The sequence below is a fragment of the Aethalodelphis obliquidens genome, unplaced genomic scaffold, assembly GCF_003676395.1.
Source record: "Aethalodelphis obliquidens isolate GAN/ISIS:26980383/991018 unplaced genomic scaffold, ASM367639v1 scaffold22, whole genome shotgun sequence".
Classification (NCBI taxonomy): Eukaryota; Metazoa; Chordata; class Mammalia; order Artiodactyla; family Delphinidae; genus Aethalodelphis; species Aethalodelphis obliquidens.
In genome coordinates, this window is record NW_020837966.1 from 7,081,009 (window position 1) to 7,104,512 (window position 23,504).

Here is a 23,504-nt window from a genome sequence, read left to right on the forward strand (position 1 = left end):
AATATGATCCAGGACCTCGGAAAAAGAATGGAGGCAAAGATTGAGAAGATGCAAGAAATGTTTAACAAAGACCTAGAATAATTAAAGAACAAACAAACACAGATGAACAATTCAATAACTGAAATGAAAACTACACTAGAAGGAATCAATAGCAGAATAACGGAGGCAGAAGAACAGATAAGTGACCTGGGAGACAGAATGGTAGAATTCACTGCCACAGAACAGAATAAAGAAGAAAGAATGAAAAGAAATGAAGACAGCCTAAGAGACCTCTGGGACAACATTAAACACACCACATTCGCATTTTAGGGGTCCCAGAAGGAGAAGAGAGAGAGAAAGGACTAGAGAAAATATTTGAAGAGATTATAGTCGAAAACTTCCCAAACATGGGAAAGGAAATAGCCACCCAAATCCAGGAAGTGCAGAGTCCCAGGCAGGATAAACCCAAGGAGAAACACACCAAGACACACAGTAATCAAATTTACAAAAATTAAAGACAAAAATTATTAAAAGCAACAAGGGAAAAATGACAAATAACATACAAGGGAACTCCCATAAGGTTAAAAGCTGATTTCTCAGCAGAAACTCTACAAGCCAGAAGGGAGTGACACGATATACTTAAAGTGATGAAAGGGAAGAATGTACAACCAAGGTTACTCTACCAGGCAAGGATCTCATTCAGATTCGATAGAGAAATCAAAAGCTTTACAGACAAGCAAAAGCTAAGAGAATTCAGCACCACCAAACCAGCTCTACAACAAATGCTAAAGGAACGTCTCTAAGTGGAAAACACAAAAGAAGAAAAGGACCTACAAAAACAAGCCCAAAACAATTAAGAAAATGGTAATAGGAACATACATATCGATAATTAACTTAAATGTAAATGGATTAAATGTTCCAACCAAAAGGCATAAGCTTGCTGAATAGATACAAAAACAAAACCCATATATATATATATATATATATATATACATACATATATATGCTGTCTACAAGAGACCCACTTCAGACCTAGGGACACATACAGACTGAAAGTGAGAGAATGGAAAAAGGTATTCCATGCAAATGGAAATCAAAAGAAAACTGGAGTAGCAATACTCATTTCAGATAAAATAGACTTTAAAGTAAAGAATGTTACAAGAGACAAGGAAGGACACTACATAATGATCAAGGGATCAATCCAAGAAGGAGATATAACAATTATAAATATATATGCACCCAACATAGGAGCACCTCAATACATAAGGCAACTGCTAACAGCTATAAAAGAGGAAATCGACAGTAACACAGTCATCGTGGGGGACTTTAACACCTCACTTACACCAATGGACAGATCATCCAGACAGAAAATTAATAAGAAAATACAAGCTTTAAATGACACAGTACACCAGATAGATTTAATTGATATTTATGGGACATTTCATCCAAAAACAACAGATTACACTTTCTTCTCAAGTGCACATGGAACATTCTCCAGGATAGATCACATCTTGGGTCACACATCAAGCCTCGGTAAGTTTAAGAAAATTGAAATCATATCAAGCATCTTTTCTGACCACAGCACTATGAGATTAGAAATAAATTACAGGGAAAAAAAACCATAAAAAACACAAACACGTGGAAGCTAAACAATACATTACTAAATAACCAAGAGATCACTGAAGAAATCAAAGAGGAAATCAAAAAATACCTAGAGACAAATGACAACAAAAGCAGGATGATCCAAAACCTGTGGGATGCAGCAAAAGCAGTTCTAAGAGGGAAGTTTATAGCAATACAATCCTACCTCAAGAAACCAGAAAAATCTCAAATAAACAATCTAACCTTACACGTAAAGGAACTGGAGAAAGAAGAACAAAGAAAACCCAAAGTTAGTAGAAGGAAAGAAACATAAAGATAAGAGCAGAAATAAATGAAATAGAAATAAGGAAAACAATAGCAAAGACCAATAAAACTAAAAGCTGGTTCTTTGAGAAGATAAAATTGATAAACCTTTAGCCAGACTCATCAAGAAAAAGAGGGAGAGGACTCAAATCAGTAAAATTAGAAATGAAGAAGGAGAAGTTACAACAGACACCGCAGCACATCAAAAGAGACTACTACAAGCAACTCTATGCCAATAAAATGGACAACCTGGAAGAAATGGACAAATTCCTAGAAGGTATAACCTTCTAAGACTGAACCAGGAAGAAATAGAAAATAACAGACCAATCACAAGTAACGCAATTGAAACTGTGATTAAAAATCTTCCAACAAGCAAAAGTCCAGGACCAGATGGCTTCATAGGTGAATTCTATCAAACATTTAGAGAAGAGCTAACACCCATCCTTCTCAAACTCTTTCCAAAAACTTGCAGAGGAAGGAACACTCCCAAACTCATTCTATGAGTCCCCCATCACCCTGATACCAAAACCAGACAAAGATTCTACAAAAAAAGAAAATTAGAGACCAATATCACTGATGAATATAGATGCAAAAATCCTCAACAAAATACTAGCAAACAGAATCCAACAACACATTAAAAAGATCATACACCGTGATCAAGTGGGATTTATCCCAGGGATGCAAGGATTCCTCAATATACACAAATCAATCAATGTGATACACCATATTAACAAATTGAAAAATAGCAACTGTATGATCATCTCAATAGATGGAGAAGAAGCTTTTGACAAAAGTCAGCACCCATTTATGATAAAAACTCTCCAGAAAGTGGGCATAGAGGGAACCTACCTCCACATAATAAAGACCATATATGACAAACCCACAGCAGGAATCATTCTCAGTGGTGAAAAACTGAAAGCATTTCCTTTAAGATCAGGAACAAGACAAGAATGTCCACTCTCGCCACTATTATTCAACATAGTTTTGGAAATTTTAGCCACGGCAATCAGAGAAGAAGAAATAAATGGAATCCAAATTGGAAAAGAAGAAGTAAAACTGGATCACTGTTTGCATATGACATGATACTATACATAGAGAATCCTAAAGATGCCACCAGAAAACTACTAGACCTAATCAATGAATTTGGTAAAGTTGCAGGATACAAAATTAATGCACAGAAATCTCTTGCATTCCTATACACTAAACAATGAAGGATCAGCAAGAGAAATTAAGGAAACAATCCCATTCACCATTGTAACAGAAAGAATAAAATACCTAGGAATAAACCTATCTAAGGAGGTAAAAGACCTGTACTCAGAAAACTATAAGACACTGAGGAAAGAAATCAAAGATGATAGCAACAGATGGAGAGATATACCATGTTCTTGGTTTGGAAGAATCAATATTGTGAAAATGACTATACTACCCAAAGCAATCTACAGATTCAATGCAATCCCTATCAAATTATCAGTGGCATTTTTTACAGAGCTAGAACAAAAAATCTTAAAATTTGTATGAAGACACAAAAGACCCCGAATAGCCAAAGCAATCTTGAGGGAAAAAAACAGAGCTGGGGGAATCAGACTCCCTGACTTCATACTATACAACAGAGCTACAGTAATCAAGACAATACAGTACTGGCACAAAAACAGAAATATAGATCAATGGAACAGGATAGAAAGCCCAGCGATAAAACCACACTCCTATGGTCAGCTAATCTATGAAAAAGGAGGCAAGGATATACAATGGAGAAAAGACAGTGTCTTCAATAAGTGGTGCTGGGAAAACTGGACAGCTACATGTAAAAGAATGAAATTAGAGCACTCCATAACACCACACACAAAAATAAACTCAAAATGGATTAAAGACCTAAATGTAAGGCCAGACATTATAAAACTCTTAGAGGAAAACATAGGCAGAACACTCTTGACATAAATCACAGCAAGATCTTTTTTGACCCACCTCCTAGAGTAATGGAAATATAAACAAAAATAAACAAATGGGACCTAATGAAACTTCAAAGCTTTTGCACAGCAAAGGAAACTATAAACAAGATGAAAAGACAACCCTCAGAATGGGAGAAAATATTTGCACATGAATCAACAAAGGATTAATCTCCAAAATATATAAACAGCTCATGCAGCTCAATATTAAAAAAGCAGACAACCCAATCAAAAAATGAGCAGAAGACCTAAATAGTCATTTCTCCAGAGAAGACATGCAGATGGCCAAGAGGCACATGAAAAGCTGCTCAACATCACTAATGATTAGAGAAATGCAAATCAAAACTACAATGAGGTATCACCTCATACCAGTTAGAATGGGCATCATCAGAAAATCTACAAACAACAAATGCTGCAGAGGGTGTGGAGAAAAGGGAACCCTCCTGCACTGTTGGTGGGAATGTAAATTGATACAGCCACTACGGAGAATAGTATGGAGGTTCCTTAAAAAACTAAAAGAATTACCATATGACCCAGCAATCCCACTACTGGGCATACCTAGAGAAAACCATAATTCAAAAAGACAAATGCATTCTAATGTACATTGCAGCACTATTTACAATAGCCAGGACATGGAACCAACATAAATGCCCATTGTCAGACGAATGGATAAAGAAGATGTGGTACATATATACAATGGAGTATTACTCAGCCATAAAAAGGAACGAAATTGGGTCATTTGTAGGGATGTGAATGGACCTAGAGACTGTCATATGGAGTGAAGTAAATCAGAAGGAGAAAAACAAATATCGTATATGAACGCATATATGTGGCATCTAGAAAAATGGTACAGATGCACCCATTTGCAAGGCAGAAATAGAGACACAGATGTAGAGAACAAACACCAAGGGGGGAAAGCGGGGTTGGGGGTGGTGTGATGAATTGGGAGATTGGGATTGACATGTATACACTAATATATATCAAATAGATAACTAATAAGAACCTGCTGTATAAAAAAAAATAAAATTAAAAAAAAAATAGAGAAGCCACTGCAATGAGAATCCCACGTACCGCAAGGAAGAGTAGCCCCCACTCGCCGCAACTAGAGAAAGCCTGCGCGCAGCAACGAAGACCCAACACAGCCAAAAATAAATAAATAAATAAATTTATAAAAACAAAAAAACACACTAGGGATTGTGCACCTGTGTTCTATACACTATCTGCGATCATTTCCTCTAACATGTTTGGAGCTTCCTGGGGGCCAGTTGTAGGTGGATTTATATGTCAGGGTACAGTTCACCTGGGATGTTGGAAGTCTGCAGAGGGAGAAAGTGGAAAGAGCCCATGGGGGCAGGATTGGGGCTGCTTCCCAGTGGGAGGACCATTTCAGCCATGGTCCCAGCTCCTGCCCCCCAGAGAAAGCAGGTATACCTCAGGCAGGAGTCTGAAGTCTCTGTCCAAAATGGAACTGTAGGAGCGATGGAAGAATTCCAAGAGGCTCTTTGCCACGAAGTGGAATGCATAGGCCTTGGCCAGCGGAGGAAAGAGTTTCTGCTGCTGCGTCTGGTAGTCCAGGACTTTTGCCTCTGGGTCACTGAGGGGAAGAAAAGCAGAAGATTTGCTACCTGCCACATCCATCTTCCCATATTCCCAGTGCCATAAAATCCTTAAAAACGGACAGTTTTTTATAGCTCACTGCAAAATTTGACATAGACTGACGTGACGCTAGTAATAATCTTAAAATTCCATCTAACATGAATATCCACACATTTCACTGTAGAAATATTAACATGTCCGCTTATGGGTGCTGCCCGTTGTGGAGGTTTACAGTATACGCACCGTATTAACCTGCTAAAAATCTGGAAAGTTCTGAATTCCAGCAGATCTGGCTTCAAGGATTTTGGGTGAGGGGTTGTGGCCCTGAAGCCCTGATTATTTGAACCTTGACCTTTCACTGTCCAGGTGCATGTGCTGTGTGCTGGGAAATATGTGGAACCTAATTGATAACTGAGGATGTGAACTTGGGTTGGATGGAATTCCGAGGTAGGATTGCACCCGCCTTGTCCGTTGCTGTGTTCTCAGTGCTGGAGACTCTGTTCAGCATTAGGGGCCTTCGGTAACTATTAGTGGATTGAAACAGAGTGTGAATGTGAGACGCCTCCCGTGGCTGATGGGGAGAAACCTGGTGTCTCTTCTCTGGGCCAGCAGCCCCTCACCTGGACGTGTACTATTATAACCATCCCAGTCTTATGCAACCCAGAAGACTGGGCTCCGACAGGATGCCATTGGCAATACCTCCTTCCCAACTCCCCTGTCCCCCAGAGAAGACTCCCTCAGCCCGGGATTCTGAAGCCAGGCTGGCTGAGGGTGATTTGGGTTTGCCAGTAAAGGACCCTGGCCTGAGGGCCTGGCATGCTTCACTGCATTTCAGCCCTAGCACCACCCTGGAAGAGCGTTTTTGTCACGCCCATTTAGTTGACGAGGAAGCTGAGGGACAAAGGGGTGGGGTGGCTAATCTAAGCTCCCGGAAGTGGCGGAGCTGAGGGTGGCACCGGGTCTGCCTGGTGTTCGACCCTCAGCCCGTCTTGCGTTAGAGAACTCTGGATCCTTGAGCCCATGGTGTGGAATACCACCGGCCTCTTGAGCCAGACATCCTCAAGTTCTAGTCCTGGTAACCTCACTCTTTCCTTTACAAGTGAGAAGATAGGCCCAGAGAGGGCAAAGGACTTGCCAAGGGGCGCTTACTATAGTTGGGGCGAGAACTGCCAGGTTAAAGCTCGTCTCTGCTCCATGAGTTCGGTCAGTTATGCTGTGTCCAGCCCCACCCTCTCTCCCTGTGCTCATGCTGCGGCCCCATATGCCCAGGCTCCAGTTTGCTGCATGCTGGGTATGTGCCCATTCGGGACATATGTATCCTAAAAAATTATTTGTTTACCTAAAATTGAAATGTAACTGGCAGTCCTGTATTTTTATTTGCTGAATCTGATAACCTTGTATGTGTGTGTGTGCACATGCATGTGTACACATACTCACATCAAAGCAGAGGGTACAGTGAGCCCTTTGGTGCCATGGAGTAGAGCTATTAGCCAGACAGAACCACATACAACAAAATGGGTGCAGACGTGGACGTACCATGGTCAGATGTTGGCAGTCACAACCAGACAGAATCAACTGTAGCCAAATACAGCCTGACGTGACAGCTGGGTTTTTCCAGACACAGTCACTCACTGGGCAGACAGAACAATCTCGGGAGCCCCATTCACCCACAGCTTGGTGCCCAGCCGATCTAGATACACTCAGCCAGTCACAGCCATACCCAACTGGGAAACAGTCCGAGTTTGTTGGACAGACTGAGTCAGATCTGGTGGTACAGGGCCAGAGACACAAGATCACACAGAGCCTGATGGGGCCAGACACTGACAGACATAGGTTGGGCCAGCTGGTCAGCCTGGATTAGAGAGAGCCAGATAGAGACCCCACAGACCCGATGGGCCAGGTCCAGGCGGATGTGTGTGCAAGGGGGGGGTAACGTGTGCTCCCAGCACCCCACTCTGGCAGAGGGTTGGTGTCAGTGGGTAGGCACTGTGGGATCGAGGTAGCCCGGGCTGCGGTGGCTCCTCTGGGCGCCGCTTGCCTGGGCCGGAGCCGGGATTGGTGGCGTATGACGGAGTAGCGGATGGCAATGACACAGGCCTTCTGCAGCAGTGGTATGACCTCGTTTGACAGCATGTCCACCCGCACCACCACCATGCTGAGGTAGTTGCTCTTTGCTGTTCCGAGCTTGATGTAGGTACCATCTGGCAAGACCTGGTAGACCGAGGACAGGCAGTGGGTCTGAGCCAGGGCTCCCCAGCCTTCCCCACACCCAGAACTGTGGCCCTCCATGCCCTGAAAGCACCACAGTCCTCAAACTGCTCACCCGGGATAGACACAGCCAGCCGCCAGCCAGAATGTGCTGGTGTGGCCACGCTGATTCTTAAAACTGAAACGCTCCTGTGCTTGTTGCTACATAGCCGCTGCCCAAGTGTCTTGGTTCACTGCTCCTCTCCTGTGACACCCCAGGCCTCCCCACAATCCACAGCTCCCCACACTTCCGTGGCAACGCCTGGCAAAATGGAGAGCTCCAGAACTTGCTCCAGCACTTGGCTGCTGGCTGTGCAGTGACTGGCTGTGTCCAGGCTGCGCTGTAGGTCGATATGCACATCGTCCTCAGCCCGTTCCTCTTTTCCTCAGATTGCCTTGCCACCCTACCCCACGATTGCGCTGCCACCCCACGAGGTGAGCATTTACCCATGAGAACTCTGAGGTTCAGAGAGGCCACGTGACTGGCCCCAAATCATAAAGCTCCTAAGCTGGGGTTTTACTCAGGTCTGTGGGACAGCAGAGCCTCTCTGGGAGGAGTGCCCCAAACTCAGCTCTGTAGAGAAGGGCCCGGAGGCAGCAGCAGTCTACAGGGTGCCTCTGTCCCCTCTCCAGGCAGTGCAGGCTTGCAGCCTCCCCAGGACCCCACCTGTGCAAAGCGGCTCAGCATGTTCTCCCTGGGGATGCGCACATGGTCCAGTTGCAGGAAGCCATTATCCGAGTGGTCAAAGTCCATCTTGGGCCCAATGTCTCCAACGGTGATTCCTAGGAGGAGACAGAGGTAGGAATGTCCATCATTTGAGTGCTTGTGTGTTAGGTACCAACACCCACATTCCAGCTCATCTGAGCCTGCCAGCAGCCTGTGACATTGGGGTTATCATACCTGTTTGCAGGGGACCAAGCTGAGGTCAGGTGCTGGGCCTTGCTCATAGTCATCAAGCCAGTTAGCGCCAGGCCTGTACAACTGGACCCCTCCCTGCCCAAGGGAGACATGCCCCAGTTTCTCCCATGGACCTCTGGGGCCCCCAGGACAGGGAGTCCTGGTGGGGTCTCCTGGCAGGGGTCCTGGAGGAAGCAGCATGAGCTTACCGGGCAGTGGACTGTGGTCCTCAAGACTCCGGATGGGCACAATAAAGGCATGCATGCCCTGCTGGGCTCCTGAGCAGATCAGCTGGGCCTGGACCAGGGCATGGGTGGCCGACCGTCCCACTGAGGGTAGAGAGGTGAGAAGCCCAGCGTGATCCCTGATGTACAGAGCAGGCAGGCTAACCCTCCCCATCAGGACCCTGGGTGTGGGCCTAGTCTGTGAGGACCAGTGTGGTGGTACGGGAAGGGCAGGACACTCCGTGAGGCTGGAATGGGGCTTTGTTTGAACTACCTTGGAGGGTGTGGGTCAGGGGAGGAGGCACGAGGAGCCTGGAGGACAGAGGGTGTTTTCTAGCAGAGCCGCACAGGACAGGGTATGCAAGGCAGAGGGAACAGCCTGCTCAGAAGCTTGAGGACTGGACTGGCTTGGTGGGGCCAGGCAGCCAAGGGGTGCTTGGTCAGGATACCCCTTGATTCATAAGGCCTTTACTCGTCCTTGGAAATGACTGGAACCATCCAGAGAGCTTTAATGTGAGTGTCTGGCTCTAGAATGCACTGGGTTGGTGGCTGGAGATACGGGGGGGTTCTGTCTAAATGTCAGGTTTGTATAGGAACCACCCTACAATACACAGGCAGGATCCCCACGGGCTAGGGAAGGCTCAAGGAGGCTGATGGAGATCTTGAGGGGACGAAAGCCCTCTATGCCCTCTGGCCGCTCTTTCTTCCAAAGGCAAAGCTTGACAAAGGCTATGGATTTTAATGAAATCACCCCAAATGGAGCAATCTGGAAAAGCTCTGCATCTTTTAAAACTTGGTCTTACTACAGTCTTCTGACTGAAGTGTGTGCTCTTGAGTCATTTCCTTTGGAATCAAGGAGACAGGATTTTTATATCGTAGCTGCCGGGGTACGTATGTCAGGATCTGTGGTCAGAACATGGGTCCCAAGTCATAGGGAGATGTGCGCATTGCTGCCCACCCTAGCAGATGGGCACCTTTGAGACCTCAAAAAGTCCCTGTTCACAAGGAGGGGGAACTACCCCCAAAGAGCCAAACAAACCTAGCAGCGACTTGCAAAGGGCACTGTGAAATAAACAAGCTTGCTTTTTTTCTGTCCTCAAACTTCTTAATGACTCTCTCTGCCATCAGCCTAATAATATGAATACAGACAACTAGCATTTACCAAAATCCAGGTGGTACCGCCCCTGTGCTGGTGCTTTGCGGTCTTTGCAGGACAGGTAAGCTGAAGTCCCATTTTCCAGAAAAGGAAACTGAGGCTCAGAGAACGGAGTGATGTGCTCAAGGTCACTGGCCTGAACGGGGCAGAGCCCAGGTTTGAACCCTGCCTGATTTCAAAAGCTGGTTTCTTTTTTTCTGCAGTTTTGTCAGTGGTCATTGATCACCACGCCCCACCTCCCCGCCCCGAGCATCGCTCTCTTATTTCTCTGGCCTGTCTCTCCACTTCTCTCTCCTTCTCTCAGTCTTTCTCCCTCTCTGCTTGTCTCTCACCTCTCCCTCTCTCTCTTTCTGCTTTAGCTGGACTCCTCACACTTGTTGTATTTTTTTTTTCCCATATAAGTGTTCACCTAATGGGTCCCCAAGTGCCACAGATGTATCCTCAGAGATGTATTCTCAAATCAGAGGAAGAGGGCCCTGGTGGAACCCTGCTCCTTGGGGCTTGGCAAATCACTGAGACTCTGGGAAGCACGGTGGGTGCGGCCTGCACCTGGTGGCCACAGGGGGTTGTGTGGCACCGGTGGCTTGATTGGCGCTGGGGGTGGGCCTGAGCCCTTCTGAGTGTCTGGAGCAGGGGAAGGGAGGGACGTTTTTCGCATTGACTGTACCCTGTGTGCTGGCTGGTGGCAAGCTTAATCATTAACTTGGGAGATGAGAGGAACAGGGGCTGTGGCGAGTGCTGTGTGTGGAGGGCGTGGGGGCAGTGTGCATGTGAGAGAGACCTTGACCGTCAGCCCCCAAAGTTTGGGTTAGTTTCCTCAGCTATTTCAAAGTTCCCTTGGCGGCCTCTCAGCCACTCACTGATGAAATTCTTCGTATCCCTCCTGTTTTACTACGTAAGAACCTGGGGCTCAGGGAGACGTATTCACTTGCCCAAGGTCACCAGCCTAGAACAGGGAATCAACCTGAGGTCTGTTGAACATCAAAGTCAGTGCTATTCTGCGGTCCAGCTTTGTTCTCCTTGGGGGCAGATGGCGGGGGTTGGGGGGATGAAGGGATACTATACTCACGGTCCCCAGGCCACCATTTGATGGCAGTCAGCGTGGGGCTGTGCACCACAAACTCCTGGGTGGCTGCATCGTAGGTGGCTTCAGTCTCCAGGCCCTGAAGATATGTCCCTGGGCATCAAGGAGGGCAGTTAGACGTTGGGCCATGGTTGGAATCTCACCGGGGGCGCAGTGTCTAGGTCGGCCTGGAGCCCCCAGGCATCAGTGCAGTATGGAGTCGGGGTAGCTCCCAGCTGTACTCACAGGCATTTCTCTCCTTTCACCGGTGGGCTCTTTGGGGGACACATGGCCAGCCCATGATAGGGAATGGTGGCTGACATTTCCAGAAGGAACACCTTGCCTCACCACTAGATCATACAACATGTTCATGTAAATTAGAAAAAATCACCCCCTCCTCAAGACCTTTAACTGCCACCTGCTGTAACATCTTCATATTAAATATATAAATCTATGACTAGTGAGATGTGAATGGGCCCTCTGGAACTGTGCAGTGCACACCTGTACACTGCACCCAGCAGCCCTGGCTCACCGTGCCCCAGTTCTGTCTGGGCGTATGTCGCAAGGATCTGTAACTTGTTGCAGAGTGGGTCCCACTTGGCAATCTGCTCCTCTGAGCCGAGGCTCCTGAGCGCTTTCTGGAAGACGAATTGTAACGCTAAGCCCAGATCTCCAGAAAGGCTTCTGCAGGGGAGAGACACAGTGGTTGAACAGCCCATTGGAGACAAGGGCCCCGGTACCCTCAGGCTGGCAGGGTGCAGGAGGGAAGGGGCACCTGATATCCTTCTTTCCCAACAGGTAGTACCTTTGTTGGGGAAAATAGCTCATGGGCTGGGTTTTCTGGGGGGTCCCAGGTGAATTCCTCTCTGGTGGGGTTGCCCTGGGTGTGAGCACCTGTTAGCGTAATATAATTCACGACTGTCTTCAGACCAGCCCAGGCGCTGTGCTAACATCTGGACGTGGAATTTCTTCTTAATGGCGGCTTCATAACGTTCATTCTGGGTCATGAAATAATTATCCTTCAGGCTAAGCTCTGGGTCACTGTGGATGATGCTTTCTGTCAGGGACAGAGAACAGAGAGAGGGCTTAGAGTCCTGGGTGAGGTTCCTGGTACCTTCAAATCTTCCCATCCACTTGCCTCATGGATGTGGAAAGGAAGTCAGACATTGCTGTCATTTTACAGATGCAATGAATGAGGTCCAGAGGTGGCAAAGTGACATGCCCAAGGTTACAAAGCTATGCAGTGGAAGAATAAGGACTCTATCCAGGTCTTCTGCTGCCTAGGACTCTTCTGTCCCTCAGAGAGGGGCTCAGGAAATATTGACACGTTAAAGATGCCTTCATAGTCCAAAAGAATGAATCTCTAATAGTGGAATTTTGAGAGCAGAGTTTGTTATTTGAAGGTGGGACTGCTATTGAGGGACTCTTCTTCCAAGAAAAGCGTATGGACACGAAGCAGACGCTCCATTCCCCAGCCTCCTCTTACCGACTTCCCTCCGGAGCGCAGTGTTCTGGGCCCCTCCGTCAAGGATGTTGGTGAGCTCCTCCACGCAGAAGGACTGCATGTGCCGCTCGCTCTCTATGTCAGGGTGCACTTGCCTGCTCCAGGTGTCCCCCATTGACACTCGGTGCACTGGACTGCCCATCCTAGCCCGGGTCTGCCTGGTGTCTGAGAAGAGAGACTTGTGGCCTGGGTGCTCTGAGCCTTGGGCTGTGCTAAGAACCTGTGTGCAGGAGGAACTGCCCAGGGCTGAGTGTCAGCTGAGGCCTGCTTTGGAGGAAAGCAACCTCCCTTAAATGCTCGTGTGCCACTCCACCCCCGCACTCTCCCCTGTGGCCCTTGGCTGTGTACCAGGCACTGTCCAGGACTGTATGCAGTAACTGCTCAGTAAACGGTAGTTCAGTGCGTTCTAGCCAAGATTTGGACAGGGTCTGATTGCCTGGGGGAAATTCTCACATAAAGTCAATGAAGGTCACGTGCGAAGAAATTCATGTTAGAGAGGTTAAGTGCATGGCCTCTAGCTGCACAGCTACTGCTGGCCAGGAGTTGGCCCGGGTCCGACCACAGAACACATGCTCTGTCCATGCTACAGCCGCACCTGGGGGACTAAGTCCCAGACTCATTTGGCCCATTTCCGTGAGCCTTGAGGGGTACTGCGGAGCTGAGGGGAGGAAGCTTGCCCCTTGCCTGTGCCATGTTCCCCCGGGACCCCTGTGTGTCCTCCACAGCCACGGTGGGCCCTGCGTCCTTCACAAGAAACCCTCAGCCTCTCAGAGCCCCTGTTTCCCCACAGCCCGGCGACCAGCAGGTATAGTCCTTTCTACTTCTCGAGTCTCTCAGATCCATGTGTTCCATCCATTCCCTTGGCTACCACCTCGGCCACCTTCGTCGCTCGCCTGGCCTCAGTGCCTCTCATCTGCTCTTCTGGCTGCCAGGGTGAGCTCCTAAACTGCGGTCACGTTGTTGACCTCGTACCCTGCTGGGAGTCTGGTGCTTGGGGCCGGCTGTTTGTTGTATGGAGTCCATGCCCTCTGCCATCTCACCACCTCTCGCCCCTTGCCCCATATCCACCCACTCCGCCTACCCAGGCCTCCTCTCCCTCTCCTCCTGCCCTTTGCCCCCGCTGTTTCCCCTGGTGTTCCTAGTGAGCCCCAGCCTCCAGGGCCACCTCCTCTAAGAAGCCTTCCCGATGGCAGTGCCCCCTGGGAGAACCGAGCAGCCCTTCGGTGCCCCCACTGGGTGCTATTAGAGTGGACAATAGGAGCAGTTCCTCATTCACTCGAATGTCCCTGTCCCAAGGCAGTGAGTGCCTGGGGAGGCCAGCTCTGCTTTTGTGGGGTCCCAAGAGCCTGCAGGTGGCCACTATTTTGATTCCTGTTCTTCTCCACCACGACCCTGCAGATACACTGCAGTCGTTACAAGTATTTTATAGAGAGGACAGGAGCCTCGGGAAGAGAGGAGACTTTGTAAGGTCACGTAGCCACACGTACGATAGCACATGGGATTCATCCACAGGCTTACAAACCGACACCCTTAAGTGGGCAACAGGGCTGTGGGATGCTGACAGAGGGCCTGGCACATTCAAGGAGCGCCCCCGTCAGCTGCCCCCTGGATCCCTGCAAGGCCTTCTAGCCTGTCTCCTCTCTCCCTGCGTCTTCCTCCTGCGCTCTAACTGCCGCTGCATCCTTGCTGTGCTCCAACACCCAGGCCTCGCCCCTCACCCTCCAGCCTCTAGAGGCCAGGGCTGTGTGCTTTGCCTGGAACACTCCTTCCCCAATGTGCCCATGGCTCCCTCACTACCTCTGCAAGTCCGTCATCAGTGCCACCTTCTCAGTGAGGCCCACCTGACCACCCTCTTTAGAATCCCGAGCCCCTTCCCCCAGCATTCCCAGTCTCCCTCACTCTGCTCTTTTCACTTATCGTAACATAATTTGCTCCTTTGCTATGTTTTTGTTTATTGCTGTCTCTACCTACTTAAAGGGAAACTCCAAGAGGGCCAGGATCTTTGTCACATTCGTGCTGTGGCTCTCACACTTAGCACAGGGCCCGGCTCACAGGTGGCGTCTAGGAAATAGGGGTCGACTGGAAGAAGGCAGCTCTCAGAGTCAGTAGGAGTTGCGGGGAGGGTGCAGCCCTCAGGAGCCTCCCAGTCCCTCCTGGGCCCCATGGCCCGGTTCACCCGACTCACCTCTGTCCTGTGTCTGCACAGTCGGCCTGGCCTGGCCTCTAGCTGCAGGCCTAGGCCTCTCACGGGTGGCCCGGCCCCTTTCTCCTCCCCTGGAGGGGCGCGGCCTGGCAGGCCCTCGGCTCCCAGCTCTCCCTGGTTGAGCTCATTGCATGTACTCTCCTGTCCCCCTGCCTCCCTCTGGTGGTTGTGACCGCGCTGTGCCTGGTCGGGGGCTACCCTGGGAGATTGCTAGGAGGGTGTGAAGCAGGATAGATAGCTCAGCACGAGGCTGGCTGGGCAGCTTAGTGAGTGCCAGCTACCGAGCCTCTGTCTCTCCCTTTCTCTCCCTGCCTATCCGACCCGCCTCCCAGAGCCTGTGCTGGTCAGATGCACACACATTCACTCTGCAGAAAGAAACACCACAGGCCTCTACCCGGAGTCCAGAGACCTGGGTTCAAATCCTGGAGGTATGACTCTGAGTTACCTCCCCTCTCTAAGCTTCCCTTGCCTTAACTATAACTCACAGGGTATGAAGGAAAGCTCTTGATAAACTGTAAAGCCCCAAGCATTTGTAACTTGAGAGTATTACTGTTTTCTTAGCTCCCCATGAGAGAATTTCTTCATTCCCAGGAGTGATGTTTAATGGTAGAATTTCCTGCTCTGTGTGGCAGGGTGCTGGTGAGAGTTCTGTGGGCAGGTGTGTGAGGGTTTGGGTCGCACAGGATGCACTGATTTGGTTACGCGTCAATATTTATTTTTGAATGTCCACAGTGATCTAAGCACTGGGGCACAGCAGGAAGCCCAAACCACAGAAAACAAAGCTATACTAGTCCCCTGCCCTTGGGAACCTTCCAGGCTGGGGTCAGGGGGGCTGCTGGAGAGACAGATCATCACAGTAGGAATGGGCAGGAAAACCTAGCGGGATACTCACAGCCACTTCTAATGAACTTAGAACTTTTTTGAACTTAAAACCGTCTTGCCCTCTCTTCCTGCTACCAAAGTCCCCAGGGCCTTCCCGCTTTACCTGTCCAGCTCCTGTGTCTTTTCGTCTCACTACAATGTCACACTCTTTTGGGAAGTCACCCCAGTCTGGATTAGAAGCTCCTGGCCTTGCCTTCTTAGCTCCAAACTTTTACACTTTATGGTATAATAAAATGTATAGATTTGGTCTTTATCCCTGGTTCCTGGCACAGAGCTTCTAAAAAAATCCTTGTAATCTGCTGAGTGATAAGACTGTCTTTTTTGTCTGTGGCTGGGGGCCCACACATAGCTTCGAGATGGGGGCTTGTTGCCAGGAAGACCAAGCCTTAATTCGAGGGTTGGAACTTTCAGTTCTCCCCCCCTCCCCCTCCCCCAGCCTCCGGGGAAGGAGAGATGCTGGAGATTGAGTTAATCACCAATGGTCAATGATTTAATCAATTATACCTACATAATGAAGCCTCGATAAAAATCCCTAAACAGTGGGGTTTGGGGAGCTTCTGAGTTAGTGAACACATAGAGGTGCTGGGAGGGTGGCCTCCCAGCCATATCTTGTCCTATGCATCCCTCCCAATGGCTGTTCCTGAGGTGTGTCCTTTCTAATAAACGGGCAAATGCAAGTAAAGTGCTTCCCTGACTTCTTTGAGTCATTCTGGCAAATTATTGAAGCGGGGGCGGGGGTTATGGGAACCCCTGAATTTATAGCTGGTAGGTCAGAAGTACTGAGATTTGCAATTGTTGTCTGAAGTTGGGGGAGTCTTGTAGGACTGAGCCCTAAACCTGTGGGGATCTGCGCTAACTCCAAGACTTAGTGTCAGAATTGAATGTGGGACATCCAGTGTTGGGGAATCAGAGAATTGCTTGTTGCTGGAGTGGGAAGACTACACGTTTGGTGTCACAAGTGGTGGTAGAAAGAGACAACACACCCTTGGTATGCCCACAACAGTGGTGGCTATTTTTTTCTTTAATTATTGGTTTTTGTCTAAATCACCGGTGAAAGCAAGAACTGTGTTGTTCTTGGTCACCAATGTGGTCCCAGCCCCAGCCTAGGGCCTGGCCCGGGGTAGGCGCTCAGCAAGTATTTGGTGGATGAATGAATAAACAAAGGTTGGCAGGAGCCATCAGGATTCTCTATCCCAAGGGCGTGGCCATGCTTGGGGAAGGACTGTGGAATTTTGGCGCTTTTTTTTTTTTATTTTGTATTGACTCTTTTCTGCTTGAATTTTTTTCCTTTATTTATTTACTGTTTTAATTGAAGTATAGTTGTTTTACAATGTTGTGTTAGTTTCAGGTTACAGCAAAGTGATTCAGTTATACATATATATGTGTGTGTGTGTGTATATATATATAAATCTATTCTTTTTCAGATTCTTTTCCGTTATAGATTATTAAAAATATTGAATATAGTTCCCTGTGCTATACAGTAAACACTTGTTGGTTATCTGTTTCATATATAGTAGTGTGTTTATGTTAATCCCATACTCCTAATTTATCCCTCCCCCTCTTTCCCCTTTGGTAACCATAAGTTTGTCTTCTATGTGTGTGAGTCTATTTCTGTTTTGTAAATAAGTTCATTTATATCATTTTTTTTTTTTTAGTTTCCACATATAAGTGATATCATATGATATTTGTCTTTCTCTTTCTGACTGACTTCACTTAGTATGATAATCTCTAGGTCCATCCATGTTGCTGCAAATGGCATTATTTCATTACTTTTTAAGGCTGAGTAATATTCCATTGTATATATGTACCACACCCTCTTTATCCACTCATCTGTCAAGGGACATGTAGGTTGCTTCCATGTCTTGGCTATTGTAAATAGTGCTGCTGTGAACACTGGAGTGCATGTATCTTTTCAAATTACAGTTTTCTCCGGATATATGCCCAGGAGTGGGATTGCGGGATCATATGGTAACTCTGTTTTTAGTTTTTTAAGGAACCTCCAGACTGTTCTCCATGTGGCTGCACCAATTTACATTCCCACCAACAGTGTAAGAAGGTTCCTTTTTCTCCACACCCTCTCCAGCGTTTATTATTTGTAGTCTTTTTGATGATGGCCATTCTGACTAGCATGAGGTGGTACCTCATTGTGGTTTTGGTTTGCATTTCCTTAATAATTAGCAATGTCAAGCATGTTTTCCAGTGCCTGTTGGCCATCTGTATCCCTTCTTTGGAGAAATGTGTATTTAGGTCTTCTGCCTACATTTTGATTGGGTTGTTTGTTTTTTCGATATTGAGTTGTATGAGCTCTTTGTTTATTTTGGAAATTAATCCCTTGTTGGTTGCATTGTTTGCAAATATTTTCTCCCATTCCATAGGTTGTCCTTCAGTTTTGTTTATGGTCTCCTTTGCTGTGCAAAAGCTTTAAGTTTAATTAGGTCCTATTTGTTTATGACACTTTTTTAAAAGGTGAGGGTTGGTGTGTATGTGTGTGTGTGCACATGCACATGTCCACCCTATTTGTACTTACTTGCATGCCCCGACCTGAGATCCAGTCCTCTAATCTCAAAGCTGGATTCCTCTGGGACTAAAAAAGCTGTATACCCAGCTACGTTTCCAAAGTGATCCTGACCTTTCTGCTGCCTCTCCTGGTCCTTCCTGATGGCTCCTGCCATCTTGTGCCCTTCAGGAACTCAAGCTGTTAATATCCCAGCAGCTTAAAAGGCTCCCCTCACATGTTTCTTCAGTGAAAGAATTGCTTTGTAATGTGAACGATTTTCCTCTCTCCCCATGTTTCTGCTCTAAAATTTGGCTTGTCTTATTCATGCTTAGCATTAGTATTTGTACACCCCTAGCCATCATTCCCTGGACAGATATTTTTGGAGTATCTGCAGTGGATTGGGCACTGCTTTGAGTGGGACCCAGAGGGGAACCTGGCCTCTGTGAGTGGGGTGGGGTGTTCATAGGTTCCCTCACTCCCCTTGCATAACAACACTGGAAGGTAGGATGCAGCTCCCCATTTTGCAGGGGAGGAGACAAGAGAGGTGTTGTCGCTTGCCCAGGTTTGCACAATAAGTAGATTACAGAGCTGGAATTTGAACCAGGTCTTTTGTAAAGACTGTCTCTTAACCCATTTGTGCAAGGTTGGAAAAGAAATCAGGAGATGCAGGCCTCCTGTCCTGGCAGGACTTCTGAGGTGTGCTGACTCTGGGCAGGCGCCCTCCCCTCTTGGGTCTCTGCTTCCCTATCTGTAATGTGGAGTGTTTGCTCACTGAGGGGCCTCACAGCTGTCCACCATATCCCCAAGGTAGCGCCCAGCTTGTGTCCTGAGGAAGGGGCAGGATCCAAACTCTGAGACATCACCTAGCAGGTCCTGCTGGGACTGGGGGGCCTGGACCCTTGGGCCTCCTGCTGCTGTTGGCAATGGCCATACACAAGGTGGTGGCTTCAGGGAAGGTGGCCTTTACCCTGCTGTTTGGAGGGGAAAGTTCTGGGTTCCAGCCTGGCTCTGCCAAGGATTTATGCTGTTACCGACTATGGGAAATTACTTAATTTCTCTCTGCCATAGTTTCCACATATTGATTGTCTTGAGATAAAGCTCTTGATTTTTTTAAATGTGTATTTTATTATATGTTTCAAGTGTACGATATTATAATTTGACATCTGTGTACACTACCAAGTGACCACCCCCAAAAGTCTAGTTACCATCAGTAACTATACAGTTAACCCCCTTTACCCCTTTGCTCACCCCTGCAGCCCCCTACCCTTCTGGTAACCACTGACCTGTTCTCTGAATCTGTAGGTTTGTTTGTTTCATGTTTTGTTTTAGATTCCACTTATGAGTGAAATCATATGGTATTTGTCTTTGTCCTTCTGACTTATTTCACTTAGTATACACCCTCAAGGTCTATCCATGTTTCCACAAATGACAGGATTTCCTTCTTTTTTATGGGTGAGTAGTATTTTATTGCATATAGATATACCACATTTTCATTATCCATTCATCCATCGATGGACACCTAGGTTGTCTCCCATATCTTAGCTATTGTAAATAATACTGCAGTGAACATAGTGGTGCATATATCTTCTCAAATTAGTGTTTTTGTGTTCTTCAGGTAAATACCCAGAAGTGCAATAGCTAGATCATATGGTAGTTCTATCCTTAATTTTTTGAGGAATCTCCATACTGTTTTCCATAATGGCTGCACCAATTTACAATATGACCAACAGTGTGTGAAGGTTCCCTTTTTTCCACACCCTCTCCAGTACTTGTTATTTCTTGACTTTTTGATGATGGCCATTCTAACAGGTGTGAGGTGATATCTCATTGTGGCTTTTATTTGCATTTCCCTAATAATTAGTGATGTTGACCATCTTTTCATGTGTCTGTTGGCCATCTGTATGTCTTCTTTGGAAAAGTGTCTATTCAAGTCCTTTGCCCATTTTTAAATCAGGTTGTTTGTTTTGTTGTTGTTGAGTTTTATGAGTCCTTTATCTATTTTGAATATAACCCTTTGTTGAATATATGATTTGCAAATATCTTCTCCCATTCAGTTAGATGGCCTTTTCGTTTTGTTGATAGTTTTCTTCACTGTGCAGAAGGTTTTCAGTTTGATGAAGTCCCATTTGTTTGTTTTTGCTTTTGTTTCCCTTGCCTTTGGCGTCACATCCACAGAAACATCGCTAAGACTGATATTAAGAAGGTTACCACCTATGTTTCCTTATAGGAATTTTATGGTTTCAGATCTCACATTCAATTCTTTAATCCACTTTGAGTTAAGTTTTTTGTATGTAAGATAGTGGTCTCGTTTCATTCTCTTGAATATGGCTGTCCAGTTTTCCCAACACCATAATGAAGAGACAGTCCTTTCTCCATTGTGTGTTCTTTGCTCCTTTGTTGTAAATTAATTGTCCATATATGTGTGAGTTTATTTCTGGGCTCTCAATTCTGTTGCATTTACCTGTGTGTATGTTTTCATGCCAGTACCATGCAGTTTTGATTACTATAGCTTTACAGTATAGTTTGAAATCAGAGAGTGTGATACCTCCAGCTTTGTTCTTCTTTCTCAAGATTGTTTTGACTATTTGGGATCTTTTTTGGTTTCATACACATTTTAGAATTATTTGTTCTAGTTCTGTGAAATATGCCATTGGAATTTTGATAGAGATTGCATTGAATCTGTAGATTGCTTTGGGTAGTATGGACATTTTAATAATATTATCAATAATTATTCCAACCTATGAACATGGAATATTTTTTCATTTATTTGTGTCTTCTTCAATGTCTGTCATCAGTGTCTTATAGTTTTCATGGGCTTCAGTAGTTGCAGCACGTGGGCTCAGTAATTGCGGCATGCGGGCTCTAGGGCGCGCAGGCTTCAGTAGTTGTGGCACACGGGCTCAGTAGTTGTGGCACACGGGATCAGTAGTTGTGGCTCGTGGGCTCAGTAGTTGTGGCGCATGAGCTTAGTTGCTCCGCGGCATGTGGGATCTTCCCAGACCAGGGATCAAACCCATGTCCCCTAAACGGGCAGGCGGATTCTTAACCATTGCGCCACCAGGGAAGTCCCGGTGAACATCTTTATGATCATTACTTTAAACTGTTTATCAGATAGTTTGTTTACCTCCATTTTATTAAGATCTTTTTTGGGGGGCTTTATCTTGTTCTTTGGTTTGGAACATGTTCCTTTGTCTTCTCATTTTGCCTGACTATATGTGTTTGTCTATATGTATTAGGCAAAACAGCTACCTCTCCCAGTCTTGAAGGAGTGTTCTTGTGTAGGAGATGATTCGTGGGGCCCAGATACACAGTCCCTCTGGCCACCAGTACCAGCCACTCAAGGGAGTGTCCCTCATGTGGCAGGGCTGGAGCTGCTACATGGGGTGGGCAGGGCAGGACACTGTACACTCGCCTGGCCAGGTTGTGGCTTGGCAGCTCCACAGTGTAGGCTGGGCTTGGGGTGCTCAAGCCACTGCTGCATGGGGAGGGCAGGGTGCAGTTTCCTTCAATGTTTGGTAAATTCTGTGTTTAAATAATTTCTTTATCAACTTTGGTGCTGACTCTGCTTTACATGTTTTTGGATGTGATCATTTCAGTTTGTTGTACCAAACTATTGAATCCTCTAGTTTAATTTTTTTTTATTACGAAAAATTGAAAACCTGTCCAAATCTGGAGAGAGCAATATAATGATTCCACAAGTACCTAACACTCAGCTTTAACACTTATCATCTCATGTCTTCCTATTCTTTGTTTTTGACTTTCTATTTCAAAATAACTTTAGACTTTCAGAAGTTTGCAAAAAATAGTAGTAGTTTCTGTACGCCTTTCACCCAGCCACCTCCAGTGTTGACATCTTACATAACTGCGGTGCGGTTAGTGAGAGCAAGAAACTATCATGACATACTACTATTAACTAATCTTCAGAACTTATTTGAGTGTGTTGGAAGGTCCCCAAGATGAACTTCAGGTTCAGTGACTTGCCTGAAGTACTCACAGAACTCAGAAAAGCTGATACACGCATGATCATGGTTTATCACTGCGAAAGGATACAGATTAGAATCAGCAAAGGAAAAGACATATAAGGTGGAGTCCAGGAGAGACCAGGCGCGACCTTCCAGTTGTCCGTCCTCTCCCAGTGGAGTTGTATGGACAGCATTTAATTCTCCCTGTGTGGCAACACGCACACTGTACCTATAACCAGGGAAGCTCACCCCAGCCTTGGCGTCCAAGGTTATAGGGCGTGAGTCATAGAGCCCTGGGATGCTGGTGTGGCTGACCTTAGTTACTCAGTCTCCAGCCGCTCCAGAAGCCACACTGATACAGCATGACCCGTACATCACATTGTTGGTGTAAACTGCCTGGCGTGGCCCAAGGGCCCAGGTGGACAGAGGTGCTCTTTTCAGGCAGGATATTCTAAGAGTTTAGAGGTTAGCTCCCAGGAGCTATCAAGGGCCAGTGCTTTCTTTGGAACGTGCAGGGTTTGAAATCCTGCAGAGTTAGTCATTTACTGCACGTTGAGCTTTGCCAGTTTTCCCACTAATATCTTTTTCCTGGTTCAGGATCCATTCCAGGATCCCACACTGCATTTAATTGTCCTGTCTCCTCCAATTGGTACAGTTCCTCAGTCTTTCTGTGTCTTTATGACCTTGATACTTTGAGGAGTACTGGTGAGGTGTTTTTTTCAGAATGTCCGTCAATTTAGGTTGGGGTATGAGAAGGTATGGGCGACACCTCCCCCACAAAAGGGACTGGGAGAAGGGCAGAGTGTCTTGGGGTGGCCAGCCATGAGGGAGGGGTGGATGCCAGACAAGCTTAGGGACTAAGAGAAGTAAATGAGTGGAAATAGAGCTTGGAGGGGTCCGCAGTGGCAGATATGACAGACAGAATGAAACTACCAAGGAAAGGGAAAACAATAATTAACTTTTACTGAGTGCTGGTCATGTGCCTGTGCCTAACAAATATTTTATATTTGTTAATTCAGCCCTCTTAACAGTCTGTAAGGCTGGTACTATTGGAACCTTCGTTTAACAGATGAGAAACTCAGAGATGTTAAGTAACTTTTCGAAGGTCACCCATCTGGTGAGTGGCAGAGCCAGATCCCCTACCCAACCCCCAAGTCTAAAGTCTGCCTGACTTTGTGGCCTGGGCTCTTAACAGCCATGCTGTGCTACCTGTCACGATATCCGAACAAGGGGAGAGAGAGGTGGGGAGAGGGAACTTTCATCCCTTGAAATGTGCCAGGCCCTGGGCTAGGTGCTCTGTGTCTGTTCTCACATGTTCCAGGACCTACCAGGCATATAGTAGGTGCTTAATGCGTGTTTCTCTCCTTCCTGCTCCTTCCCTGAGCTTCCTGGGCCAAGAGCAGGCATGTGGACTCCTGTGTCCCATTTGGCCACTGGCTTCTCTC

General features: G+C 46.8%; 1 protein-coding gene across 9 annotated transcripts in view; it reads right to left on the reverse strand.

Annotated features, from left to right (window-relative positions):
* The window catches only part of ACOX2 (acyl-CoA oxidase 2), a 35,723-nt gene extending 20,917 nt beyond the window's left edge, over positions 1 to 14,806 (reverse strand). The window contains exons 1-9 of one of the 9 annotated variants that reach the window (XM_027121241.1): positions 14,701 to 14,806; positions 12,498 to 12,680; positions 11,906 to 12,068; positions 11,544 to 11,695; positions 11,018 to 11,125; positions 8,778 to 8,897; positions 8,338 to 8,453; positions 7,462 to 7,634; positions 5,259 to 5,421 (exon numbers count right to left, since the gene is read on the reverse strand). In XM_027121241.1, the coding sequence (XP_026977042.1) occupies positions 5,259 to 5,421; positions 7,462 to 7,634; positions 8,338 to 8,453; positions 8,778 to 8,897; positions 11,018 to 11,125; positions 11,544 to 11,695; positions 11,906 to 12,068; positions 12,498 to 12,657 (1,155 nt within the window). In that variant the 5' untranslated portion in view covers positions 12,658 to 12,680; positions 14,701 to 14,806. Of the gene's footprint in view, positions 1 to 5,258; positions 5,422 to 7,461; positions 7,635 to 8,337; positions 8,454 to 8,777; positions 8,898 to 11,017; positions 11,126 to 11,543; positions 11,696 to 11,816; positions 12,069 to 12,497; positions 13,539 to 14,486; positions 14,641 to 14,700 lie in introns of those variants that run through there. The other 8 variants (XM_027121242.1, XR_003435855.1, XM_027121246.1 and 5 more) reach the window with 8 other exon arrangements.
* Between the last annotated feature and the right edge of the window lie 8,698 nt (positions 14,807 to 23,504).